The sequence below is a fragment of the Buceros rhinoceros genome, unplaced genomic scaffold, assembly GCF_000710305.1.
Source record: "Buceros rhinoceros silvestris isolate BGI_N320 unplaced genomic scaffold, ASM71030v1 scaffold17258, whole genome shotgun sequence".
NCBI lineage: Eukaryota > Metazoa > Chordata > Aves > Bucerotiformes > Bucerotidae > Buceros > Buceros rhinoceros.
The window spans coordinates 33,229-57,250 of NW_010425504.1; the positions used below are offsets into that span (position 1 = coordinate 33,229).

General features: G+C 37.1%; 1 protein-coding gene across 1 annotated transcript in view; it reads left to right on the plus strand.

Annotated features, from left to right (window-relative positions):
* SPATA17 (spermatogenesis associated 17) overlaps nucleotides 1-24,022 on the plus strand; it is a gene marked incomplete at its 5' end in the record, with an annotated part of 84,233 nt that overhangs the window by 29,554 nt on the left and 30,657 nt on the right. Inside the window, 2 exons of the mRNA XM_010141182.1 lie at nucleotides 1,661-1,784; nucleotides 20,559-20,747. Of these exons, the coding sequence (XP_010139484.1) occupies nucleotides 1,661-1,784; nucleotides 20,559-20,747 (313 nt within the window). The remainder of the gene's footprint in view (nucleotides 1-1,660; nucleotides 1,785-20,558; nucleotides 20,748-24,022) is intronic.

Sequence of the window (24,022 nt, forward strand, 5' to 3'; positions counted from 1 at the left end):
TTCCTTTTCATTCAATTTTTTCTTTTACTATTAACTATTAACTACTTAGTAGTTTACTTATTTTAGTTGATAAGAATTTGAAAGATAGCATGAAACAAATAAAAAAATCCACATTGCAAGTTGTATTTAAGAATGTGATTTCAGTGCTCATATTTATAAAGCAATTATTGCTCTTCCATCCATTTTGATGAACTAATTTAACATTACAATAATTAAAATATTAAGAATAAGTCTGAGCCACAATCTTAAAAAACATTTTCAGGAGCAATATGACTTTCCCATGGGATTATTCATATCAGCAAACTTATTCATGTGCATATTTTGACAGGATTTGACCCTTGTCCTAGAGTGCATTATCTGGTACTCGTTGAAACAACTGAGGCTATTAATGTGGACGTCTCTAAAAACCTGTTTTGCAGGAATATTTGAATTATCCCGATATGTGAATAGTATATTTTTCTTTGCTTTTTATTTTATCATATACACACATGCTGTAAAAAAAGACTAGAATTTACTTAATTAACTTTTAAACAATCTAAATGCTTGACTGAATATGCTTGGTGTCTTTGGCACACAGGTTAATTTGAACTAGCCATTTCTTAATAACAAAAATAACAAATGTTAATCAAACTAACCTTTTTTCACTGGGTCAAAAAATTCCGTACACGTGCCATGTGCACAACAGCGTGGAATTTTGTTTCTTATAGAACATTAATTCACTCCACTGTTTTCGTAATTTATGCCAAGCCTGGCTCAATGCAAAAAAAGCCATTGAAGAGGACATCTACTCCCATGAAGTTTCCCTCTAAACATTCAGATGAAATAACGAGTTTTCTCCATTCTTTGAGAGCTGCTGTTAGGTACAGTTCCTTATTTCTTTTACGATGAAAGAATTTCCTGCCACCTATCGAACACACAGACCCACCCATTTAGATGACTCTATGTGCTTGCAAACCTCCGTCATGCAGTGGCTCATCAGGTAGTTATGTTCTTGTTTCTTGTGGTGGCCTGTACCGCTGCTATCAGACCAGAGTGACCTGTGCAAGAAGCCTAATGCTATGGAAACTCCTCTTAAGTACATTGTATGCGTAAAAGCTTTACATCCAGCTCTTCTCTATGCCTACATTCTCAAACTTACAAAAGGCTCAAGGATCTAGGAGCGAATATCAACTCTTAGCCTGTATCCGCTATCCTATTCCATTGTCCCCCCCGTTTGCAGATCAGGAGGTGTTGCAAGGCACTAGCTGAAACATAAGTCAACAGCATTTAGTTTGAAGGAAAATCACTAAATTATAATAACTCCTGCTTAGAGAAGTTCAAACTGAAATGACTCTTCAAGACAAAAACAGAGGACATCGATGAATGTTGTTTTATCAAGCTGTAAAAATGCAAAGGTTGACATATTCTTCCAAAGAGTAAGCTCTAGGAACTAAGATACTGTTCATTGTTTTTATAATTTTAATCCTATTTCTTCACAGATATATCCATGTGGAATCCTGCTGTAATTTTGCATTCCAGTGATGTCAGCATACTGCTAATACATAATAGCAGAAGCTGGGTTTTTTTATAGCTGTTGAAGCTAGAAAAGGGTTAAAGTAAAATAAAACATTAGCAAATCTTTTGTTGTTCTAATATAATTAGCAGACTTATTTTATTCCAGGAGAGAACTCCAAGAGTACACAGAAATGAAGGAAAATGAAGAGAAAAGGAAAGACCTAGAAAAGAAAGAAAAGGAGAAGCAATACCAAGCCCGAAAGATGCATTACCTCCTTAGCACGGAGCAGGTTGGTGTACCTGGCCCTGACAGCTCGTGCAAACCACTTGGGCCCCCAGCCTGACAGAGATAAACTAGCAGGCTGAATGGGACATGACTTGTTGAAAAGATATCACAAAGACACTACTTCGAGTTCAATTTAGTGCTTTTCTATAGGCAAGAGCAGGTACCATGACTACTCTGTGACAGCAGCTTCATAGAGGCAGCATCAGCACTGCTGGCAGAAAGAGTCCAAGTCAGCAGTTTGATCTGCCACTGTGATAACACAACACGAAGGGCATAACCTCGCTTTAAAAACTCATTTTGACTGGCTTATTGTTGTGTTGTTGCACTTGTCAAGAACTAACAAGTTATTAAGCTGAGAAGGGATTTCATTTTTTTTTTCTTTTTTTAATTGAGCTAATGCTCGGATTGGTGCTGTGTTCTGCTTGGTTTTAGAATAGATTGTAAATACAGGTTTTCAGCTAAAGCTTGTCCTGGAACTGCCGGGATCAGCTTATTTAGCATGATTGTTTTCATGTAGAAATGCCTCATAAATTTTAATTATTTACTGATTAATTTGTTTTGTATTGATAAAAGTGGTATATTTTTTTCAAGCTTTCTTATGTAAGCTGCTCTACAGACAGGTGAATAGGGAGTAGATATATTTTAAAGAAAATTGATGGGATTGGTAAAGCTTGTAGGTTTGCCTATTCTTAGTCCTCCTTTTGTGAACTTTTGTTAAAAAAAAAAAAAGATTTTGTGTCCCTAAGTGTTTGGTGACTGGTTGTTCTCGATATGCTAGTATGAACAAAGTGCTTGCTTTTCATAGGTTGTTAATGATAATCTGTGTGCGAGAACAGTTAATCCTAAAGAACGCAGGAAAAACACCATGGCACTTAGTGACAGAATATTTACCCTTTCCCTTGGCAATCATTTGTGATCTATCAAAAAAATAGAAATATATTTTAATTAACTGGATATCTGTGATGAAAACTCAATTTGTAAATCACATTTAGGTAATTTTATTTGCACAAAAATAGCATAGTTAAGTATTAGCAAAAAATTGCACAGAAAGTTTTCTGAGGGGCTTTAAACAGAGGAGATAGTTAATAACTGAAATAAACTCACAATAATTAATCTGTCCCGGTGTAGATCTAGATACTAAGAATAATCTGTGCAGTGTTTTTCTATTGTTTTAAGCTGTAGAAAATTTGGATTCTTGCTTTGAACAGGACAATTTGTGTAAACACATGCATAAACATTAATATGTTTACTTGGAGTGCAAAAATTGTCCAGTTAGAGGCACTGAGTGATCTGTGATCTATAAAGATTTTAGTAAACTTAGTTCAATTCTGATGATACTGGCTTAGCAAGCTGTAACACTTTTTTAGGGAAAGGCAATTGGTGCCTTATTTCAGCCATGTGCCTGGAGGACTTCTGGTAGAGGGCAGCAGTATCTATTATGTTCTGATGAATTTAGGTTTCTTATTTTACAGAATTAGAATTTAGCTAGCAGGGTCTTACAGAAAAATGTATGCCTGGCTTTGCTTGCTGAGATGATTTGTGAATGCTGTGACTCAGAGCCCAGAGGATTTTTCCTTTATCACAGAACTGTGCTCCAAGAACCACCTTTTGCAGGTAGTATATCACATGAATGAGTGTAAAGCAATGTAACACCTTCTGACAACCTGAAAACTAACAAAGATCTATATGAAGTAAACTACTTATTGCAATCAAAGTCTGTATTCCACAACTGCATGTAGGTATGGAATTTGAGATCTTGCTAGGATTCAGGGCAAATTATTTCAGTGCAGAATTTACAAGTTTGGTGCTCTGCGTCTGACATTTTGCTCTCTATATGCCTGGTCTTCTGATTTGGCTACAGCTGCATCTTGCTAACTTGAAAGGATAGTTAATTGGATTTCTGAGCAAGGTCCGTTCATGTCTCGGTAGAAACAGGCAGCAAAAGTCAACACTTTTGAGTTTAAGAAAAAAATATAATTTCTAGGCAGGGGGCATAGCAAATAAAAATAGGAGTTTTATGAGCAGCACTTACTGTAGTCGTATATTAACTAAAGCCCAGTGTGTTGTAAAGATGATCTGCTAAAGTTTGCTACAATCTCCTCCCCTTCCTGCCATGCATAACGAGGTGCAATGATGGAGCTGAGCCACCACATGCATCAACGCTGCAGATGTTCAGGCAATAATTGTTTCAACTATATGCTGTAGTTCTTAGTCTTCTTGTTATACTGCAGGCAAAAAGGGTGAGAAAAGGGTTTACTTAGTGAAAGGTGTTTACTTACCTTAGAAAGGAATTAAGGAGATGTTCCTCAATTTTAGTAAAGAAAGCAATGTCAAGTTCCACTCTCCACTCCCTACAAGCTGAAGCCCAGAAAACCATCTCAGATGTGTGTTACAGCTTAAACAGGAAGATGATCGAGCATCACAGCATTGCATGGTGTAGCAGATGATACAGCGATCCTTTCTACTCTTAAAACCTGTGAATCCTTTATCGATTGTTGAATTTGGTCTTCTTATTCCATAGATTTTATATATATATAAAAATATATAAGCTTGTGCCCATTCCTAATTGCTGGAGTTGTTTTACATTGAAAAAATTAAAGTTAAGAATGCAGATGTTGTGAGGGAGCAGGGGTGTCCAGTATGTGTATGGCCTATGATGAAGTCAACATGTTTTGTCTTTTTCGTGAATTAACTTGCTATGCAAGCATTTATTGCTTCCATAAACTGTTACCTTTATAAAGAAGAAAAAAAGAGGAGGAAATGGATATCAGACTCTGAATTAGTATGCATTAGTTGTTTTAACTGGTACCAGGTATATACACAGAGTCTCATACAGACAGATGTGAGCTTGCTTTGATTCCTTTCCAAGCCAATCTGTAGCTATAACATGGGGCTGAACCCAGACTAATTAGCCCTGTTGAGAGCCACAGTATATTAGCTCAAGAACTGATGCAGTTACACAGCTTCTGATCAGCTCAAAATACGGGCAGAGTAAGTGTGTGCATGCTCTAAACTCAGGAACAAGGAGTTTGATCTGCCTGTGATATATTATATAGGCACAGATACATTTAAGTTGGTTTGTCTGCAGTTCCCCCCATTTCGGGGTGGGGGGTGAAGTGTGTGTTTTGAGTACCAGTGCTATGAAACTGGCATTCAGAGAAAGCTTTGGATGGTAAAAAATGTGTGCTATTATACTACACTTTACAATTTTCCTATGTTCTTTGCAGCCAATTGGCTGAGTGTATTTTTCTATAGACACTTGCCCAGATATGACTATTTCCCATTGCTACTTGCAGAAATACATTGCACTTATACAAACATTATAATCCCCATAAGAACTAAGCAGTTCATTTGAATATTAGCATTTTAGTAAAGAGGTTCAAAGAAAAGAAAGTTAAACAAGTTAGGATATTTGCATAATCAATGATTACTAACACTAGTAATGTTAATTTGCTGTTATAAATAATATGTATCAATAATTTATATTAATAACATAATTACTGACTGTCTGTGCAAGTACAATGTTCTGCATCCTGCCAACTTCCAAACACAGTTTTCTGCTTTACAAAGAACGCGCTACCTATTTTTTTTCTGTAACACCAGTAATATCCATGCAACACAAATATAACCCTATTTGTAGGCATAAGAGAGGGCTTGAAAAAAGAAAGTAACTTTTAATTTGATTTAAATTAAGTCATTATTAAGCCAAATAATGTCTGGAGAAATAAAGCATGAGCTCTAAAACTTCATGGTTATGAAATATTGAGCTTTTAATCAACTTGCTATATATGCCAGTAGTATCAATAACTAGTCAAGTAACGCATTGCACACATGAGTTTCTTTTGTTCGAAGGAAATTTCTCCACTGAAGGAGAATTTCATAACTGGTGTGATTAGGAGAAAAAAACAAGAGTCAAGTCCATGCCCATCTTATCATGTAGTAAATTATGTTGTTGGCTTCTACTGGTTGCTTGTTGCAGGAGATTCCAGTGTGATATACAGCAAGAAATAATCTGGGAGGTGGCAACTGTGAGGCTTCCAAACTAAATTCCATTTTTTAAAAATATGATTCTCTATATTTCAGATTTTAAAATTTATATAACAATGTTTTCCTTGTCTTTTTACTTTAGCAGTCTGATAATTCTGACTTCTTGATGAATATGATAAAAATTGCAGTTCATATTTAACAAATCTTTGCCTTTGTTAAGAATATTTCTTGTTATTTCTTGCTGGTGACACAATAGAAATAACAGTGCAGATGTATTTTTTTGTTGTTTTAATCTCTTTTCATGATGTATCACCTCTCTTTTCATGTGTTATGATTTCTTGTTGAGACATGAAACTTAAGATAATTAAGTTTTTCTTATTAGTTCATAATCACAGTATGCTATTTCCACTACAGTGGTAATGATCTTTTTTTAAGTTGTCATTAATAAATGAATACTTATTAAATATAGGTTTCTATTATAAACATGTTTACCTATGTAGATTATCCTTCTATATCTCTGTTGTTCCCCTTTCTGTATTAACAAAATTCGCTATAGTTGAATAGGTTTACTTCGCTCTTTGTCTTCTCAAGGCTGACATTTGTAGTAAGGACCAGACTTTGCAAAGTGCTGACAAACAGCCTTTAAAGTCTGTGAGAGACAGAATTGCTGACTGCGGTGATGGCAGTTTGTAGAACTGGCTATGAAGAAACCCCGTTTGTTGCATGATTCTGCTCATTGGTATTTCCAAACTTCCAAGACATCTTGCAGTTCTTTGTCTTACAATGATGATTAGAATTAGGTATGTAACAGGCTGGACCGAAAGGTCCCGCATCAGGCAGGAACGCAGGCCTGCATTGGTGAAGTATCTGCTGACAGAGTGAGCAGCCATGCTGAGGTGAGTCTGTCAGTGGGAGCAAGTCTACCAGCTGCTGCCAGCCCTGCTGTTGCTACCCAGGTGGGGGACCTGCATGTCCGCAGTGTGGTGGGTGGGGAGCAGAAGGCAGTGGCAACTGAAAGGAACCAGAGTGGGAGAAGTGGCAGAGGGAGCAGAGTGGTGTGTGCCCTGTAAAGTGATTGGGATCAGGGAAAGATTCCTGTGGAAACAGACTTCAGAGTGCTACAGCTGAAAAAGCCTTTTGCTGTTGCAGTTTCTCCTGTCACTAATAAAAGGATTGGAGAGTCAGCAGAGCAACAGATCTTTCCCCTGTATAGTTTTCTTTCCCATATAGTAAACAGTAGTGGAGGAGGTAAAACAGAATTTTAATTCTATTGTCTCCAACTTTCTTTTTTTTCTAAACAGATAAACCACATTTACCTTTTGTCAGAGCAAATGAACGTACAAGTAATCCAGAAAGGCAAAGTTCATTGTGATATAATGTCTACAAAAGCTTGAGAGCTCTGTCATACAATTACAAGACATATTTTGACATTACTGAGGACATGATGTTATACATGCATCGCTTAAGCTTATCATTGCTCTGGCTTGTGGACTAAGTCCCAGTCTTGTTTCCAAACCTGGGCTTCCTGTTCTGTGATAAATCATACTGAGATTAGATGAGCTAATACTGGTCTTCTGTTTTGTGGAATCTTCTGTTCTATCTGAATGCTTAAAGTATTGAGACCTTGAGAAACAATATTCATGCAGTTGTGTGTGTATGCTTACCCTTGATTTTTGTACAGGATCTTCTTTCTGTTGAACCCTTATCAAGGCGAAGATCTGGCTGAGTCAGACTGAAGGCTTATCTGGCCCAGCATCCTATATCTATAATGCTAAACTATTAAAGAGTTACTGTCTCACATGTTTATGTCTCCCTGGGAAGGGTTATCTCAGTCAAAACTGGCCAAGAGCACTTCCCCGACAGGGAAGGGGAATTAAATGGAACAATGGGGTAATATAATGACATGCCAAGAGTACTCTCCCAGTTGCCAGCAACTGGTAGTTGAAGGACTTGTAGTTTTTTGTTGTGGAGCTTTCCATTTTTGGATTATTAGGGTGGTCACTTTTTGCCTCTGTATTGCTCCAGTTCCTGCCTCTCTTAATATTCAGAGAAGGAATCACCTAAACAAAGAGAGTGAGTTAAGAGATGTCGGCTCACACCGCTAGCTCCCAAACTGTGCTTCCTTGTAAGACCAAGATCAGTCATTCTCCTTGCAGTACTGCTTGGCAGCATGCTTGTTTCACCGCATGTACCGTTCCGGTATTCTGTCACAGGAGAGTGCACGACTGGAAAGTGCCTTGTTCTCCCTCCACAGTTTGGTGAGGTTCTGCGGATTGCCTCTTCCACTCAAAACAGCAGTAAAGTCTGACACTTTTCAGCCATTCTTAGCAGGGTGACAATTTCTCCTGATATTCTTTGGCAGTTTGTGAACAGATACTGCTCATAAGCTCCCAGGTATTTTAGAGCTGCTGGAGAAGAGCAAAGCCCGTGTGTAATAATAGGCCCTTTGTGTTGTAAAAGTTACAAGATCTATGACATTTCTTTTAATATCCACCAGTAACCAGACATGAGCTCCCTTTTTGGATTGCAGTGTTCCTTCAGTTTTCAGTGCCTGCTCAAGTGTGTCACCGTCTCTCTGCTGAGTCAAGGCTCGGGCGTTTAGATACGTGGCTGGTGTTTGCCAGTATTTATACCCATTGAAGTAATACACTGGAAAGGATTACTTGTAGGGATGAAACAGCTGGTGCTATAGAATAAGGAGGTATTTTTAATGTATTATTTAACTAGTCTTGACTGAGATAACCCTTTCCAGGGAGACATAAACATGTGAGACAATAACTCTTTAATAGTTTACTATTATAGAAAGCAATTTAAAAAAGAACGCCTTAAGAATAATGGTCTGTGAGGAGGAAGGAAATCTTAGCAGTGAGTAACAGAGAAAAGTTCTAATTTCAGCAATGAGAACCGAGTTGTTCCATTCTTTCTCTCTCTGTGGAACATCCATACTCCACAAGCAATTCCATTTGAAGGTGATGGGAGTCATTTAGCAAAATTCCGTGGTCTCTGGATTAAGACTTTTGTGTATAAAGGTAGCAAAAACAGACCCCAAAGTTACTTTTCAGCTTTGGTTTTCCAGACCAGTTTTCTTTTGTTTTTTTGTAGTTACTGAGAACTCAAAACTACACCGCTGTTATCAGTTGTATCAGTGATTATTTCATTTTGTCAGTACATAAAGTATTTTAAATTCAAATTCTATTCAATGCTAAGGATTTTTTTTTTTAAATTGCGTTTCCCCTATTAACAGAGATGGCAGTTTATTCACATCACACTGACTTTTTTGCACTACTGAAAGTCAGGAGTTAATTCTGTTGAAGCTACTACACTTACATTAGGTGTAAATGTTCTAAGTGAGGAAGAAAAAAAAAAGCCACAAAATCCTTCCTGGAGTGGGCTAATGAATATTCAGGAGACACAACTGATTAATATGCTTCTAACCTAATGTGCTGTCCTGTAAAAACCGGAAAAACAATTGGTCTGAAATGACACTGTTTGACACCCACTCTATCTCTGGACACCTGGCAGTTTTATTCTTATAAAGGTGAGGACTCAGAGGATAAAGCTCTGGCCTTTGATCTTCAGATCCACAGTTTAAGAGACAAGGCTGCAAGTTTGGTCATTTGAGCTTAGTCCCGAGTGAACAGTCCACATCTCAAAATGATTATACATAATTTGTTACTATTGGCAGTGTCTGTTCAGGAAAGGCCAAGGACTGAGCTAGCATGAAGAATGAATTAGCTCTTACCTTTTACAGTTTTATTTCCTCCCTCTTTACTGTTGTAATTTTATTATCCTGTCTCTGAAACATTCAGGGGATGAAATTATCATTCATTATAAGTACTAATACTTCCTGAAGATGAACCAAAGTGGTTAATTTTTTTTTTAATGTAGGTGCCCCAAATCACTGAACATCCCCACCTATCCATGGGTGTTTAATATCCACTCATGGCTTCTCTGCCAAGAAGTCAGATATTTCTGAGTACTTTCCAAAGCTTGTACCATAAAAAATCCCATTTAAATTAAAGAGAGAGCGAGCTTTCCTAGCTCTCAGGCAGGCTTGCAGCTACATTTAAATACCTTCAGTATATAAAGCACTTCATGCCACTGTGTTCTTTTTTTATAAAATATTATTTCCAAAGAATTCTCAATTTACATTAAATCCTTCTTACGGTACTTGTGACAGGTATGTTTGATCAGCAAGCCACCTTCATGTATTCACTTCCACAATGGGAGCCAGATGTATCAGTCCATTCACTATGAGAAAATCATTCAACTCTTGAGCCTCATGGGGCACTATACACACAATGCCACTTCACTTGAAAGGAATCTCAGTTAATGTTGCTTAATGTTTCTGTCAAAAAAGAAGGGCAAAGTAAGGTAAACTGAAAGCAGCCAGTAACTGAGCTGTTTGTGATTCTGGAGGACGCTGTACTACCTGAACAAAGAAAAATGTTGATGTCTAGAAGGTTGGTTCCACTAGGTCTGAATTCCAAAAATGACCTTTAAGTGATTTGCACACACGATCAAAAATCTTTAGTTCTCTTAGAATTTGGACTCTTGCCCTTTGGGATTGCTCATCCTGGGAACACTCAGGGCTGTAATTCTGCTACTCAACATAGTATTGTTACATCAGGTGATGTAAAAATAAGGCAAGTGCTGGAAGCCAACATATACCTCCAGAATCTCTCTGGTGCACACTGTGCAAAAACCGTTTAGTGACAAAATTTACAACTTCTGTAGATTTTCCAGTTTTGTTCATATCCTTTTCAATCACCCTTTCTTTTTCTCTAAGAAGCAATGGTTGTCTCCCTACAGAGAGTAAATATAATCAGAGCCAAAATTAAGATGGCAAACGTGGTGATCTTCATGCCCAGAAAAGGCTAACTGTGTAGGTTAGGGAGCAATAGGAAGAGGATGGGGAAGTGCTGCCTGCTGACACCATAACCTACCTCCTGTAAGGAATGGATGGCTCTGCACCGCTGCAGATGTATTTCTCCCCAGTGTCAGTGAACAGTACTTCCCTCCCATTCACTCTTCTCAAGTGGTAAGTGAAAAAAGCACTTCCAATAGAAATCAATAATTTCTCCCTTTGCCACACTTCCCCGAAAATGAGATATTCGCATCCCATTTTTTAAAGGATAGTGAGTAAATGAACTTAAAATTTGAACAAAGTTAGTAATTTTAAGCATGTTCTGTGATAGGATTGCAAACCCTATTTTTTTCCCTAAAGGCTGCTTGTTATAAAATCCTTTCAGTTTGTTTGATAACTGGTAAAGAAATGACAAAAGGTTTTAGCTGAAAAAATGTGTCATAAGAAAGAGCTTAAAACACAACAGGATGTGAAGTTTGAGTGCTGTTTTGTGATTGATCTTATGCAAGCTCAGTTTTTAAAGGCCATATAGACCATAGACACAGACCATAGACTGCCGTGTAGATAGAGCAGTATTTCTTGGAGCTTCTTCTAAATAGCTTGTTACTAGCCATGTCACTCACACTAAGCATATTTTATTATAGCATAGTGGCATCTCTGTATCTGCCATGCATTACAGCATTTACCAGCTCTGCATCCTGCATTAGTCATTTAAAAATCCCGTAGCTTAAAGGTCCCTGTACTTAAACTGCCTTTTCCAGCATCTGAATTGCATAATCTCTATTTGTGCGGATTCTTTCCAGAAAACAAACTTCTTGCTCAACTCCTGTGGGTAGGATTAATGGCAGAGTTTAAAGGACAAGCTGTGCGATCTATCAGAAGTGTACATGCTGAGATCTTAGGAAAACATGACCACATTTTGTGTATTACTGTCAATTGGGGTGGCAAAAGGGCTGGATTGCTGCAGGGTCAGAAAACTGGTAAGAGGGAGTTATATATTGAATCTTGGCTTTGTGTAGGATGCTGTACTCACATTTCAGAAAGAATCTATATTGCTAGGAAATTACAATGTAGTGCGAACCTCAGTTAAATAGCTCACACACAGAGCCACATTCACACCACTTGCACAGAGTGGAACTCCACTGACTTTCTGAAACTGTTACCGGCGTAAATTTGGTGGATAAGTAGTAGTCCATCTGGTGTTTATATACGTTTGATGGTCTTACACGTGGTGTATGGTCTTACTCTGGTAATTTTGGAAACTGTTATACCATGCTAAATAAGAGATAAGTGCATAAGAGGAAGGAGGTTAGGAATGGCACGGGAGAAGTCCTGAAGATAAAATACCATACATTTCTCAACAGCCAACCTTCCTGTTGATTAAGAAGTGGCACCGCTGGTATCCTTGCTTTAATGAGACTTCAAGATGAGTGATGTACAGACCAATTCTTTTGTTTTCAGCTCTTAGGCAAGTGAAGAGTATAATGGTAAAGTTCTTTCATTAACTTGCCAGTTTATTCAATGTTCAATGCTTTTGTTTAGTAGCTAATATATACTGGTAATTTGGGAGTTGTGTCTGTCCTGCAACGGGTATGATGAAAACCGTGTATCTTCTCCCATCTATTGTTTGCGTTGCTTCTGTCTTTTATATTTCAAAAATCTTCTAATAAAATCTTCATCTCTTAATTTTTTTTCTTATTACGCCACTCTTTCCTACTAATTTCTGACTACCTTTACTAATCCGACTAACATGGCTCTGTTCCCTCTTCATTATCCCTTCCTATACACAATACCATGACTGTTCATTAACCCTTCACCTCGTTGTTTATCGGTCTCGTTGAAGACTGCTTTATTAAGCATACTGCCACTTTTCAAGTTTTTAGTCACTCTCTAATCCAATCCTGTAAGTTTGCTACAGCAAATTGTTTAATAAATCTGTCAGGATGTATGTCTGCGAGGGGACATTCAGGTGTAAGCACAATGCAACAGCCACGAGAAACAATTAAAAGCAAAGAAATGTTACACTCTTTAGTTGCACATAGGAATTTTTGGACAAGTGAATGAATTCTCTGTTTAGCAATTATTTTGAGAAGAAAGCAAATGTCTGTATAATTTCCATCTCTATCTGTTAAGAGGAGCTTCTCCTTTCTTCTGATATATTCTTGCAGGTATCTTCTGGTTTTAAGAATTCAAAGATACTAAATGGTGCAATTAGAAGGATTTTTCTCAATCCAGTGAGAAAAGGAATGAATTTCAATTTGATTTTTTTTACAAAGCTAATATTTTTCATTGCAACAATGCAAGTAGATGGAATTTTAAATTTTAAAGCTGTAAATATCATTGGACTTCAAATGAGAAGACAGTAAGAGAACTTTGAATGGTGTCTCTGTGTTGTCTCTTCATCATAAGAGAATTGTTTCCCATGCCATCAGTCACTCATTCACGTTATTATCCCTGATCTAGTCATCAAGGGCCTGCTTAAGAATTAGATTTGACAGAGTAAGCCTCAGTCAGAGAGGGAATCAATCATTTTTGGGATGCCTCTGTGTTTGCTGGACCACTGTGTTTTAGATACTGTGCCACAAAGACCCACGCATTAAACTAAGAGTTTGTTTCTCTTTTGTCTCGTTGCGTAAATACCCGATCAGTTGGTTCCTGTACGGAGACTCAGTTACAGTTTTGTTTCCTGCAGTTGAACTTGGTGCCTCTGCAGGTTTAGAGGTCGATTTTATGGTCTGTGCCCAGGATACCGGACATGAATGTTTCCTTAACACCTCATGGTATAGTCCAGAAAATTACAGCTTGGTTTATTTATAAAACTGCATTTAAAATGGGATTGCACTAGTGCTTTGGTATCAGGCAAACATTTCACAGGTAAAAAGGACTGAACCCAGCTTTACAGTCTGAAGGCAGAATAACAATAATTAATGCTTCTATTACTCTTTTTCAACAGAATATATATTAAGCAGAAGAAAGGTAATTAATCCCCCTTGAAAGAATATACACTACTCATCCCTTGTTTATGGATTCTTCAGTCCCTGCATAAAAGCCGCCTCTCAAAGAGAGCTAAAATATCTTAGCTCCAGTAACAGATTGGGTCCTCCAATTCTTATATAGACAAAATCCCTGAGAGTATATTTTTATACAGATTAGAGGGTGAGGCCTAAGGAGCCGTATTAGCTCAGTGAGAACTGAACCTACATTTACAAAGCTGGGTGACATTTTTCCTGCTGTCAACCATGGTAGGAAATTTTATCATAAAGTGGAATGTCAAACAATACTATGTTATTTTTCCAATATCTCAATAAAGTTTATGCTATAGTATTAATGGTTAATGCAAAAATGTGTTCATATTAGTTAAAAAATCACAGATTATTCCTAGTAGAACACATTCTAATGTGGCTTAAATATTTCGATGTTTCAAATTTGAGTTCATGGACGTAGTTTTATTATACTTGTTTCTAGAACAGAATTTTTTATTTTTTTCATTCTACAATACATTTTATATGAAAGATATCAACCTTTTCTTTTTGGAACATCTGGAATATTCTGACAGTCTGTAATAAACTGGCTATTTAGAAGTTTGAAATTCCTTTTCTTCTGCAGACACGGCTGCAGTATCATATAAACACGGTTTTTCCTTGTGAATCATTAATGTTTTAAGGTATTTCTTTTACCTCCTAGAGAAACTATATCTGGGGATTAACAAGATTGTTCACTGGAATTCATGTGGAAGCATAACTGCAGTAGCTGAGAAATGATCATGTTTCCTTTTAGTTCTCAGCAAGAGTAATTGAATGTTGAATATCTTACTAAACGCTGGACTGTGACAGTGTGTTAACACTCCGACTATCTCCTAACAGCAGGGCAATTATTTGCTGAGTGGGATTTTTATAAATCCCCTGGCAGTAGTATGTCCTGATAATTATGATGAAGTGCACTGGTCAGTGTTGATTCAGCAATCCCATCTCTAGCAAATATTTCATTCACAGCTCTCCTTCATGCTTTTACTTTTATGGCTTTTAAAGATATCTTACCTCTCCTCTCAGCTTGCTTAGGTTTTTTACAAATTACAATGGAGCAAAAAAGGATTTTCAAGTTAAGTGCCTGTTTTGTTGAAGTCTTTTGGTTCTTGTTTAACTCCTCATTAAAAGACCTGAATGACAATTTAGGACTTTATTTAGGTTCGTACTGTGACAGTCACTTGCAAAGGCTTCCTCCCTCAAAGCTATTTTTTCAAGATTAAATGACTGTTAAATGGAAAATTTATATTAATGCTATATGTGGATTATTTCAGACTTTCAGAGTTGATATGGAAAAGTAATGAAAATAAAGCATATCTTTATTATTGTTTATGTTAAAGATATGAGGATACACTTTCTATTGACTTCAGGCTTACATTTCATCTTCAGCTCCACTTCATTGGTTTTTAATTTTGCATGTGTACAATAATATTTGCAGCGAAGTAGCTACACTGTATGGATTGGGGCATATTTTGTTTGGAATTTTATATGTAGACTTTAAAAGCTCAGTCAAGAAAGAAGAATAAGAAATAATTCATAAATAAAAACTACAGCATCGAAAATTGTTCATGTATTGGGATCACCAATCTTTTCTGAGGAACTAGCCAGCATAATCCACACAGCCATCTCTTCCCCTTTCTAACCACACCTGTTTCTTTTCTTCCTTCCTTCTTTCCATTTCTTTTGCTGCTCTCTTCCTTCATAGTTCAGCTTTCAAGGCAAGCTCCTTAAAAATTTCTTCACTGTATTCTTGGAAAAACCAGTTAGGTGTTTCTCTCTATAGAGAAATGATAAACACGAAAAAAGAAAAATGGATATTCTACAGCATCAACTAAGTATGGAGGTTGAAGCAATACAGAATATAAAAAATTCCCAACAAATCTTTTCTTTGCTAATATTCATTAAATTAATGTTTGTTATGATTTTTTCCCCTGTTTATATGCTGCTATTAATTATAAAGATAAGAAAATGATTGGGAGGAAACCAAATGATAGAGTGTTAGAAATGCAAAATGATTCAAAATATTAATGTAATGCTAAGGATGACTGGATAACAAATGGTACATTTGCCTGTATGCTTGACCTGACACAATTAATATTCCAGGTCATGCTTGGGTTTCCATGATGGAAGGTCTGTAGCAGAGAATTCTAGGGGAAAAATATATCTATTGTATAACTCATTTCTCTCCTTTTTTTTTTTTTTTTTTTTTTTCCCTGGTGACTCAGAACCATAGGCTTAAAAAAAAAAAAAAAAAATTTGTGTTCTCCTTTTTTTTTTTTTTTTTATTTTCCCTGGTGACTCAGAACCATAGGCTTAAAAAAAAAAAAAAAAAAATCTGTGCTTTCACACCTCATTTGCCATATTCACCACTGGGCCACCATTCACCAGAAGGGCCTGATGCAAAGAGGTCAGTAAGAAGCTATTAGCAGAGTCTCCTCCTGAGATTTCTTTGGTCTTATTGAGGTGGAAGTTAGCATGACAGTACTGCAAATAACTCAGTTGCATGTTTTTTAACAGTTAGCACAGATTTCCCCATAGTGTTTGTCATTTTAGAAAATTGTTCCTGGAAATGAAGTCCCAGAGATCTGGCTTCAACAGAGACCCTCCTTAGTTGTGAAGAACATGGGTAGAGAAAAATGTGTCATTGTCCCTGCAGACAAGAGGTACTTTTTGTAAACTGTCATTATTTTAGGAGGGTAACTTATTTTCTTATGGACTAAAGGTGAGGAAAATATTGGAATTAAGGTATGAGATGATATCTCAAGACAGATCTTCTTTCTACCGTTGAAAAAGCAGTATTAACTACAGTGATTTTGTAGCTGAAAGAATACTGTGTAAAGTAAGGAAAGGATAAAGTAACGCTTGTAACACATTGGACTGGCCTCAAGAAGATATTTAAATTTATTAAGTACCAAAGACTTTGATCCTCCAGATTCTTAGATTCCTGCAGACTTGCAGAGGACAGAGTGCATAGGGCTCCCTGCAGGGGACAGAGTGAATAGGACATCCATCAGCACACAGCACGTGTGCAAGAAATTACAAAATAAGACTCTGATTTGCAGAGATACTTAGAAATGAATGGAAGCAATTTTGCCAGAGATTGGTCTGAACCAGAAAGTAGAATCAAACTCATCCCCTCTTCTCTCCTACCAGACTTTGCCAATTATAAATCTTGGCCTAAACCCTTTCCACAAACCTTGGGGAATTCAGAGTAAATTAGTATTAATTTTATTGTCTAGATAGTAACTCTGCTATTGCTCTGCCATCTTGTTTGAATACTTGATCATATATAATTAAAATGTAAAGTAATTAACAAGGATTGCTTGAAAAAATTTTATTTAAAATTGCACTTCATAATGAAGTTTGACCCAGATCTTACAAAAAGTTTCAGCTGTAAAAGAAGCAACAACTTTTACAGCGTCCAACTGTCCTCACTAAAATTCCAAATCCGTTTTTATGGTTCCTACACTATCTGTATGTTTAACCTGATAGTACGTAAAAAAAGAACAACAAAAGGTGGCTCTTTGTTAAGACACTTTTTCAGCAATAATAATTCAAGCCACTGAGTCAATGGATTCCCATTATTATGGCTAATTGTGGTGTCATTAAAAGTGCTAAGACCAGTCCTGTTTGGGCACCTTGAGATTTTCAGCAGCATTTCGCAATGTGCAAACCCTTTATGAACTACAGTTTTTTCTACTGCCAAACATTTAAACAAAGAAGTGTTTGAGATACACATAGTATCTCAATATAGATTACAGATTGCTGTTTTAAAAAGCCTTTTATACTTGCTTCAAGTATGACTAATCAAAATAATGCCATTTCTTCAAGCCCAGACAGAACATCCCTTTAAAGTCATTCTTGCCTGTAATTCTTCAGACAAAACATATTTAAATTATTTAGGTTGTTGTATTTTTCTGCTTTGGGAAAACAAAACCCAAAAAACCAAAATAATTGACTGAAATAATTTTGTTATTGTTGTTGTTGTTGTTAAAATTTCCTACCCAACTTGCTCTTCAGCTTTTCTTTTTTAAAAAAAAGGCTTTAAAAGGGGAGTATATTTTGGGCAAATGAGGCCCTTTTCAGGATTTGCTACTGATCAACAAATGCATGCCGCCAACTTCAGAATCATTATGCCATAGGGATTTATTCCAGATCATCCTGATTCTCAGTGATGGCCGTGGAGATGCTTTTCTTCTGGAGAATGTTTACACTGTCAGTGACATTGCAGTTTTCTATAAAATATGTGTTTCGCAAACCTGCAGTGAGAGAGCAGGATCTCTCCCACTCTCTGGGGACCTCTGCAGACTCATGGCATGGCTAGGATGCAGTGTCCACATCAGGCAGGATAAACCAGCTGAACGTAATGGCGTAGGAATGGGTGAAAAGACGAAATAAGAATGTGATACAATACAATAAAATACAATGAAATGTGAAAGAACAGTCTCAGGCAATCGCTTTTCTATTTTACTGTAATCAACACAGTGAAGGCAAAAGTTCGCTGGTTAGAACGTAGGCAGATCCGCTGGCCATGGTAGGACTAACGAGTGACGAGTCATAATGACCATGGCAAAGAGATGGTTTTTATATCTCCAGCATAGGATCTAATTTGTGTGGAGGACCTTGAAGGTGGCATTTTATATTTGAGACAACGTGTGTAACAAGTATATAGCGTAAATGCATTCAGTAATTGTGGAGCAGTGCAATAAAACCTGAGACAATGAATGGAATTTCTGTTTATGTAGCACTTACAGGTCACCAAGTGTTCGCAAGCGCACATGCACTGGGATGATAAGAAAATTGCAATAGAGCAACGTATGAAGCACTAAAAAAATAGTAATGGCATTAGGAGAATCTGTAACTTTATGAGGTGTGTATGTGAAGAAGAGCCAGAGTTTTAAGATGTGTCTGGATTTCACAGATCATACAGATGGACCTGCAGTTTCACACCCACTCCAGAGTTTCTGCTTACCAGCTGTTTGAAGCACGGATCCCTGCCATTTTAGTTTGGCATCCTGAATTGCTGAAGGAACAGCCAGGGCTTGTTTGGCATGTACATGTTTCTACGACTTACATCTATTCGTGAACTCTTTACCATTACACATTTAGACTGACAGCGTAAGGGAATAGTTTGTGGGGTTTGTACTAGGAGGGGAACATATAACAGAGGGCCAAAATAAATGGTCATCAGGGCCAGATCACTTACAGAGATGAAGAATAATGCCCATAAAATTTTGAATAGCCCAACAACATTTAAAATCAGCTACCACCTCTGACTATTTTTGTCCGTTGAACACTGCTTTATATGGGCCTTATTTAACTGTTTTGACACAAGAAATCAGAACTCCCCAGTAGGATATGTTAATGAAAAATGCATTAGAGCTAATTGGGGAGTGTTCAATCCTCTCAGCCCAAAGAGGTTAATACTTTATGAGGAGGCTGATGCTCTGCTTGGTTTTCTCATGGGTCCTCAGTACTGTTCCAAAGGAGATATGCAAGATTTTAAACATTTACTCTTTTCCTTACCTTTGCTCACATCACAAAACTGATTTCTTTTCCCACTATTTTTATTCAGAACTTATTAGCAATTAAAATTATGATAAAAACAAAGGACAATGTATTTTAACTGAGCAAATGTACTTTAAAAGTCTCCGGACTACTCTGAGTTTACTGCCATAGAAAATGTAATTATCCTTAAAGCAACTCAGTGTCTTTAATTTTTGCCAGGTGTATTTTAAGCATATATCGTTTGTTTTATAGGAGATTTAGTGGCTGTGTGCAATATGCTAGAGGAATTCTTGTGTTTAACAGTTTGTAATTAATTCAGTAAACCCACATATGTCTATTTGAGAATTGTTTATATACAACTCATAAAACCCCTACATTTATAGGAATTATTTGGGAAAAGTCTGTCACATAATTTTGACTTGCCAGATATTCACAGATTGTTAATGATGTAGATTACTGTTCAGAATTGGAAATGTGTGTGTTATATTAGTAATTCTTATATTAGATCACACTAGTGGTGCAATTAACGGTGTACCCTGAAAAAATAAAATACCAAATTCAGCAAAGAATGACTCTTTATTTAATTCACAATTCAGAATTTTTCATTCTAAAGTTTTGTTTTTCACAAGTTTTATGCTATTAAAACTAAAAATATTCAAATAGTTGAAGGAATTTGATGTGACCATTTTGCTGGAAAAAAAGGTTTGCTGGAAAATGGTTTTTGTATTCCATAAATTTTCTTGTATTTCCCCTTAACTAATCACTCAGTTTTACTTTTAAAAATGCTGCATTTGCCATTGTCTTAGTCCACATTATGAGTCAGCTAGCTCAGAGCTTAAAGGCACAAGAGTTACGTTCCCTTCCATAAGCATTTATTTTACTCTTTCAGTATGTTTTTGGAAATAACAGGTAGTATTTATTATTCCTATTGTGTATAGAAATTTAACTTGGAATTAAACTTTAAATTTCAAACCAAGTATAATAGTTTGCCTTTAAAACTAGATGTAGATTTGTACACTTTTCATTATTTTTTAAGGGATAAACAACTGGCATGTTTCTTTGTCTACTGCTGCGGAAAGTGGAAGATTGAATATGACTGAAAGAAAACATGGATTTGAGATACGGGGAGCTCTTAGTTCCGTAAAATGAAAGTTACCTCCATCTGAAGGGCTGAAGCCCAGATCTTTACGTTACATTACGCTGTTTAAAGTCTTTTGTAACTGTAATGCAATGCCCAGAGATGCATTTACACTATAGATCTATCCCGTGTGAGTTGAAACTTTGTGTAGAACTGTTTATTATATGGGGTTCTTTAATTCATTTGATTTACAGAATAAACAGAAGGATGAGTTGTAAGTCAGGTAAGTCAAAGACAACCCCATCTTTTGCTCAGATTGCAGGCATCTACAACTCACCACTAAGAAAATCCCCAGATCCAATGGAACTGCTGCTGCGGAAGTCAAAGCCACTGAGCCACAGACGGCAGCAAACCAAGAGTCCCTTTGTCTCCGAGCTCTATGACTGGCCAACTTGTAGAAGGCCTCCAACTTCTTTGCCACCTATTGGCAGAAAGAAACCTCAGGTAACGTTTTGAGTATCTCTGAGGCAGTTTATGTTCGTATCTTATATCATAGGTTATGATAAAATATCTCGAGTTGAATCACCAAGACCAAAAATGCCTTTTGTGGATTTGGTAGATCTAGGTAGATCTAGATCTGGTGCTTGTCTTCAGGATATAAAGTCTTTGAAACAGGCTTGTCTGAAATAAAAAGAAACCTAGTTGATATGTAAAAACAGGGAAATACGATTGTTCAGACTTCATTTTTGTCCTTTGGGGAAAAAATGATATTTCTGATGTTTCAAAGGAATGACATGATATAATGGAATATCAATATTATATTCATTATAGGTAGAAGTCTTAATTTCTGATTTAAAATAAAAAAATTAGGAGAAATATAATATAATAGGACAAATTAACCAGCTGTGATACTTTTTCCCCTTTCTGCAATTATTTTCCATATGAAGGCCAAGAAACATCCTCACAGTACAGAATAGTTCCTGCTGTTTTGTGTCCACTAACTGTGTGTCAGTGTTAATTACAAAAATTTCTACATTTTGTTCTGCATCACAGCCAAGTTGCCCAGCTCACATCCTTAACTATCATGGTCTCAATTTTAATCTCAGTTGATGTCGACCTATGTTGCAGATCCCTTTTTTTTTCCTTTTCTATAAGGTGATGGAGATCTCTGAGATAATGCACCAGACTGAATGTCCCGCAAGATGGCAAAACTGCTTTTGCCACCTTATTGCTAAAGCCTGCTGGGAATACGCCCAATATACACAGCAGACAGACTTTTGAGACCTTTATGTTCCTCACTTGATGACAATACAGTGACATGTGACTTTTGCCAGTGAATGCCTGATACAGTTGATTTTGGCATAGAAGTATTCTAAGAAGTCTTTCCCTCTATTCTCAAGAATTTTTCAGTTTGCCCAGTCTACCGAACCTTCTATGTACTTCACGCATACACTTTCAGTGCTGGTTTGGCTTGGAATGACTACAGTGCCTTCAGAGCCACCATTTAGCTGCAGGAATTAAACGACAGTAACGAGCAGTAAGCAACGTCTAATATATCTTCATTGGTATTTTACTCCTCTGAATCCACATGATTATTTTCTGTAGATTATTGCAGTCTTTGGTAGAAGTGAGCTGAACCCAGTCTTAAGTTTGAACTTCTGCTGGGTTCAAACTATGTGTACACATGCTGTCAGCCACAATTTGCCTGTGGCTTATTGACTGCATCCACAACGTTCCTCAGTGGGGATGGCGGTGGACATCCTGGCTAACCCACACAGAAGAGGCTTCTCTCATCTCTATGTCAGGACTCACTTACCCATAGCAGGATGGGTTTGTGTTGGTGGTGGGACATGAAGGCAAAGGCAATTGGGTTAGAGTGCAAGAAGATGCAGGCCTGCCAGAATACCTCTGGGGAAGTAAAGGTGAGCCACACAGAGATCCACATTGCTTATCGCAGTAAGGATCAACTTCAGGACAGTTTTCTACCTTTATCCATCTGTCTTTTCATTCTCCTTACCTTGGCTGCTTGAGCTTCCTCGTTTACTGAACTCATGGAGTCACGTTAGAATTGAGACAAAGTGTGAGCCAACAAACACTTTGGGTGATCAGGGAGTTTGGACTTAAATATGACATTAAAGCTTTACCTTCTGGGACCAAAAGGGCTCTGACAGTCCTTCAAGAGGGATGTGACTGAATGCACTGTCTCACAGGATAGAAGGGGCGATTCTGCCTAGTGGACAAGGTACAGGACTCATGCTTTTAAATTAAGAGGGAACTCAAAGGTTTTGTGGTGTTAAGTTGCTCTTGCAAAACCCCTTTACTGTATACAAAATATCTTACAAGCTTCTGTTTGGATTTGGAATATTTTACAGACCTTTCTAGGTTCAGATGCACGCACAGCGGTCGCGCACAGATAGGCTTTTAGGACAAACCAGAAGACTTCTGTTTGTTTTCTGCACCTCAAAGAGGGAATTTACTATATAATACTTTAATCCTTTCAGCACCCTGGGATGTACACTGTGGGGTAAATTTTCAAAGCACAGCGCGTGGATTTAGCTGCGCGACTCTTATTGATGTTAATGGGAGTCACACGGCTAAATCCCTGCACAACACTTGGACGATTTAGGGTTGTATGTCTAAGGAAAGGACACTGGTCTGAGCTGATGAAACAGCTGGAAATGAAAACCCATCAGAACACATCATCCTGAAAGTTGTCTGGTGAGACAGTAAGGAATTTAATTACTAGATATGCTTGTGTCCTAGTTCTCTGTGGTAACACTTTTTGGCACCGAGCTTCTTTTTCTAATATCTCTCAGGCCCACTGTGAGTCACTTGTTACTTCACTGTTTTTTCAGGTATCTAAAAATTCGTCTTGCCTGTAGGGTTGGATCTTTTGTATGAGAACGTCAATTATATATGTTTAAAAGAACAAAAATCAATTACCTATCAGCTTTCTCTTCAGGAAATGGTTATTTAGCGTTTTATAAGTATGCTCTCTGTGTGTAAGATAGTGTATTTAAAATAAAAGTCTTAATGATGCTTATTCATCAGCTGATGATCTATCGTTTTTATTGCTGCGTTAACTAGAATTACAGTTTGATGGAAACACAGATAACGCTGAAAGTAGTAATTTCTTCATTAAAAGGCATTAGTAACAGAAAGCACATTGCCATTTTCAGGGGATTTTTTTGCATGCTGTTAGCTCTCCTGGAATGGGGGCAGTGAAGAATGTATGATTTCATGTAGATCATAATTTTAATAATGAGTTTCTGATTTTATGGTAAAGTAGTAAGAATGCTGCTGGGCTAAGCTTTATTTGGCAGATAAATGGTACTGAGAAAATTTATGCTACTCAATACAAAATTCCAAAGATAGAACATAGAGTTGTTTGAGTTGCTTTCAGGGTGAAAAATGTTGGTCGATTCCCTCCCTTCCTTCCTAGCGTGACCTCTCCAGGAAAATTTCAGTTTTGAAGCAGAATGCCTGAAATGATTACAGGCACCACCACTTTGAAAACGTTTGTAAGCACCATTCTACCATAGATTCCACAAATCTTAATCTTGTAAAATGGAAATAGGTACAGGGGTTTCTTAGGGGTCTTGTCATCCTAGTTATACTCCTGAGGTGCCCATGGCTAGGCAAGTTTCTTCAAAAGATGATTCAGAGGAACAGAAAAATCTGCAGGGAATGTTTAGAATTATCTTAATATTCCAACATATATGCCCTGCTTTCATTAGTGATGACGCAGCCTTGCTTGAGAGATCTTTGCTTAGTTACAC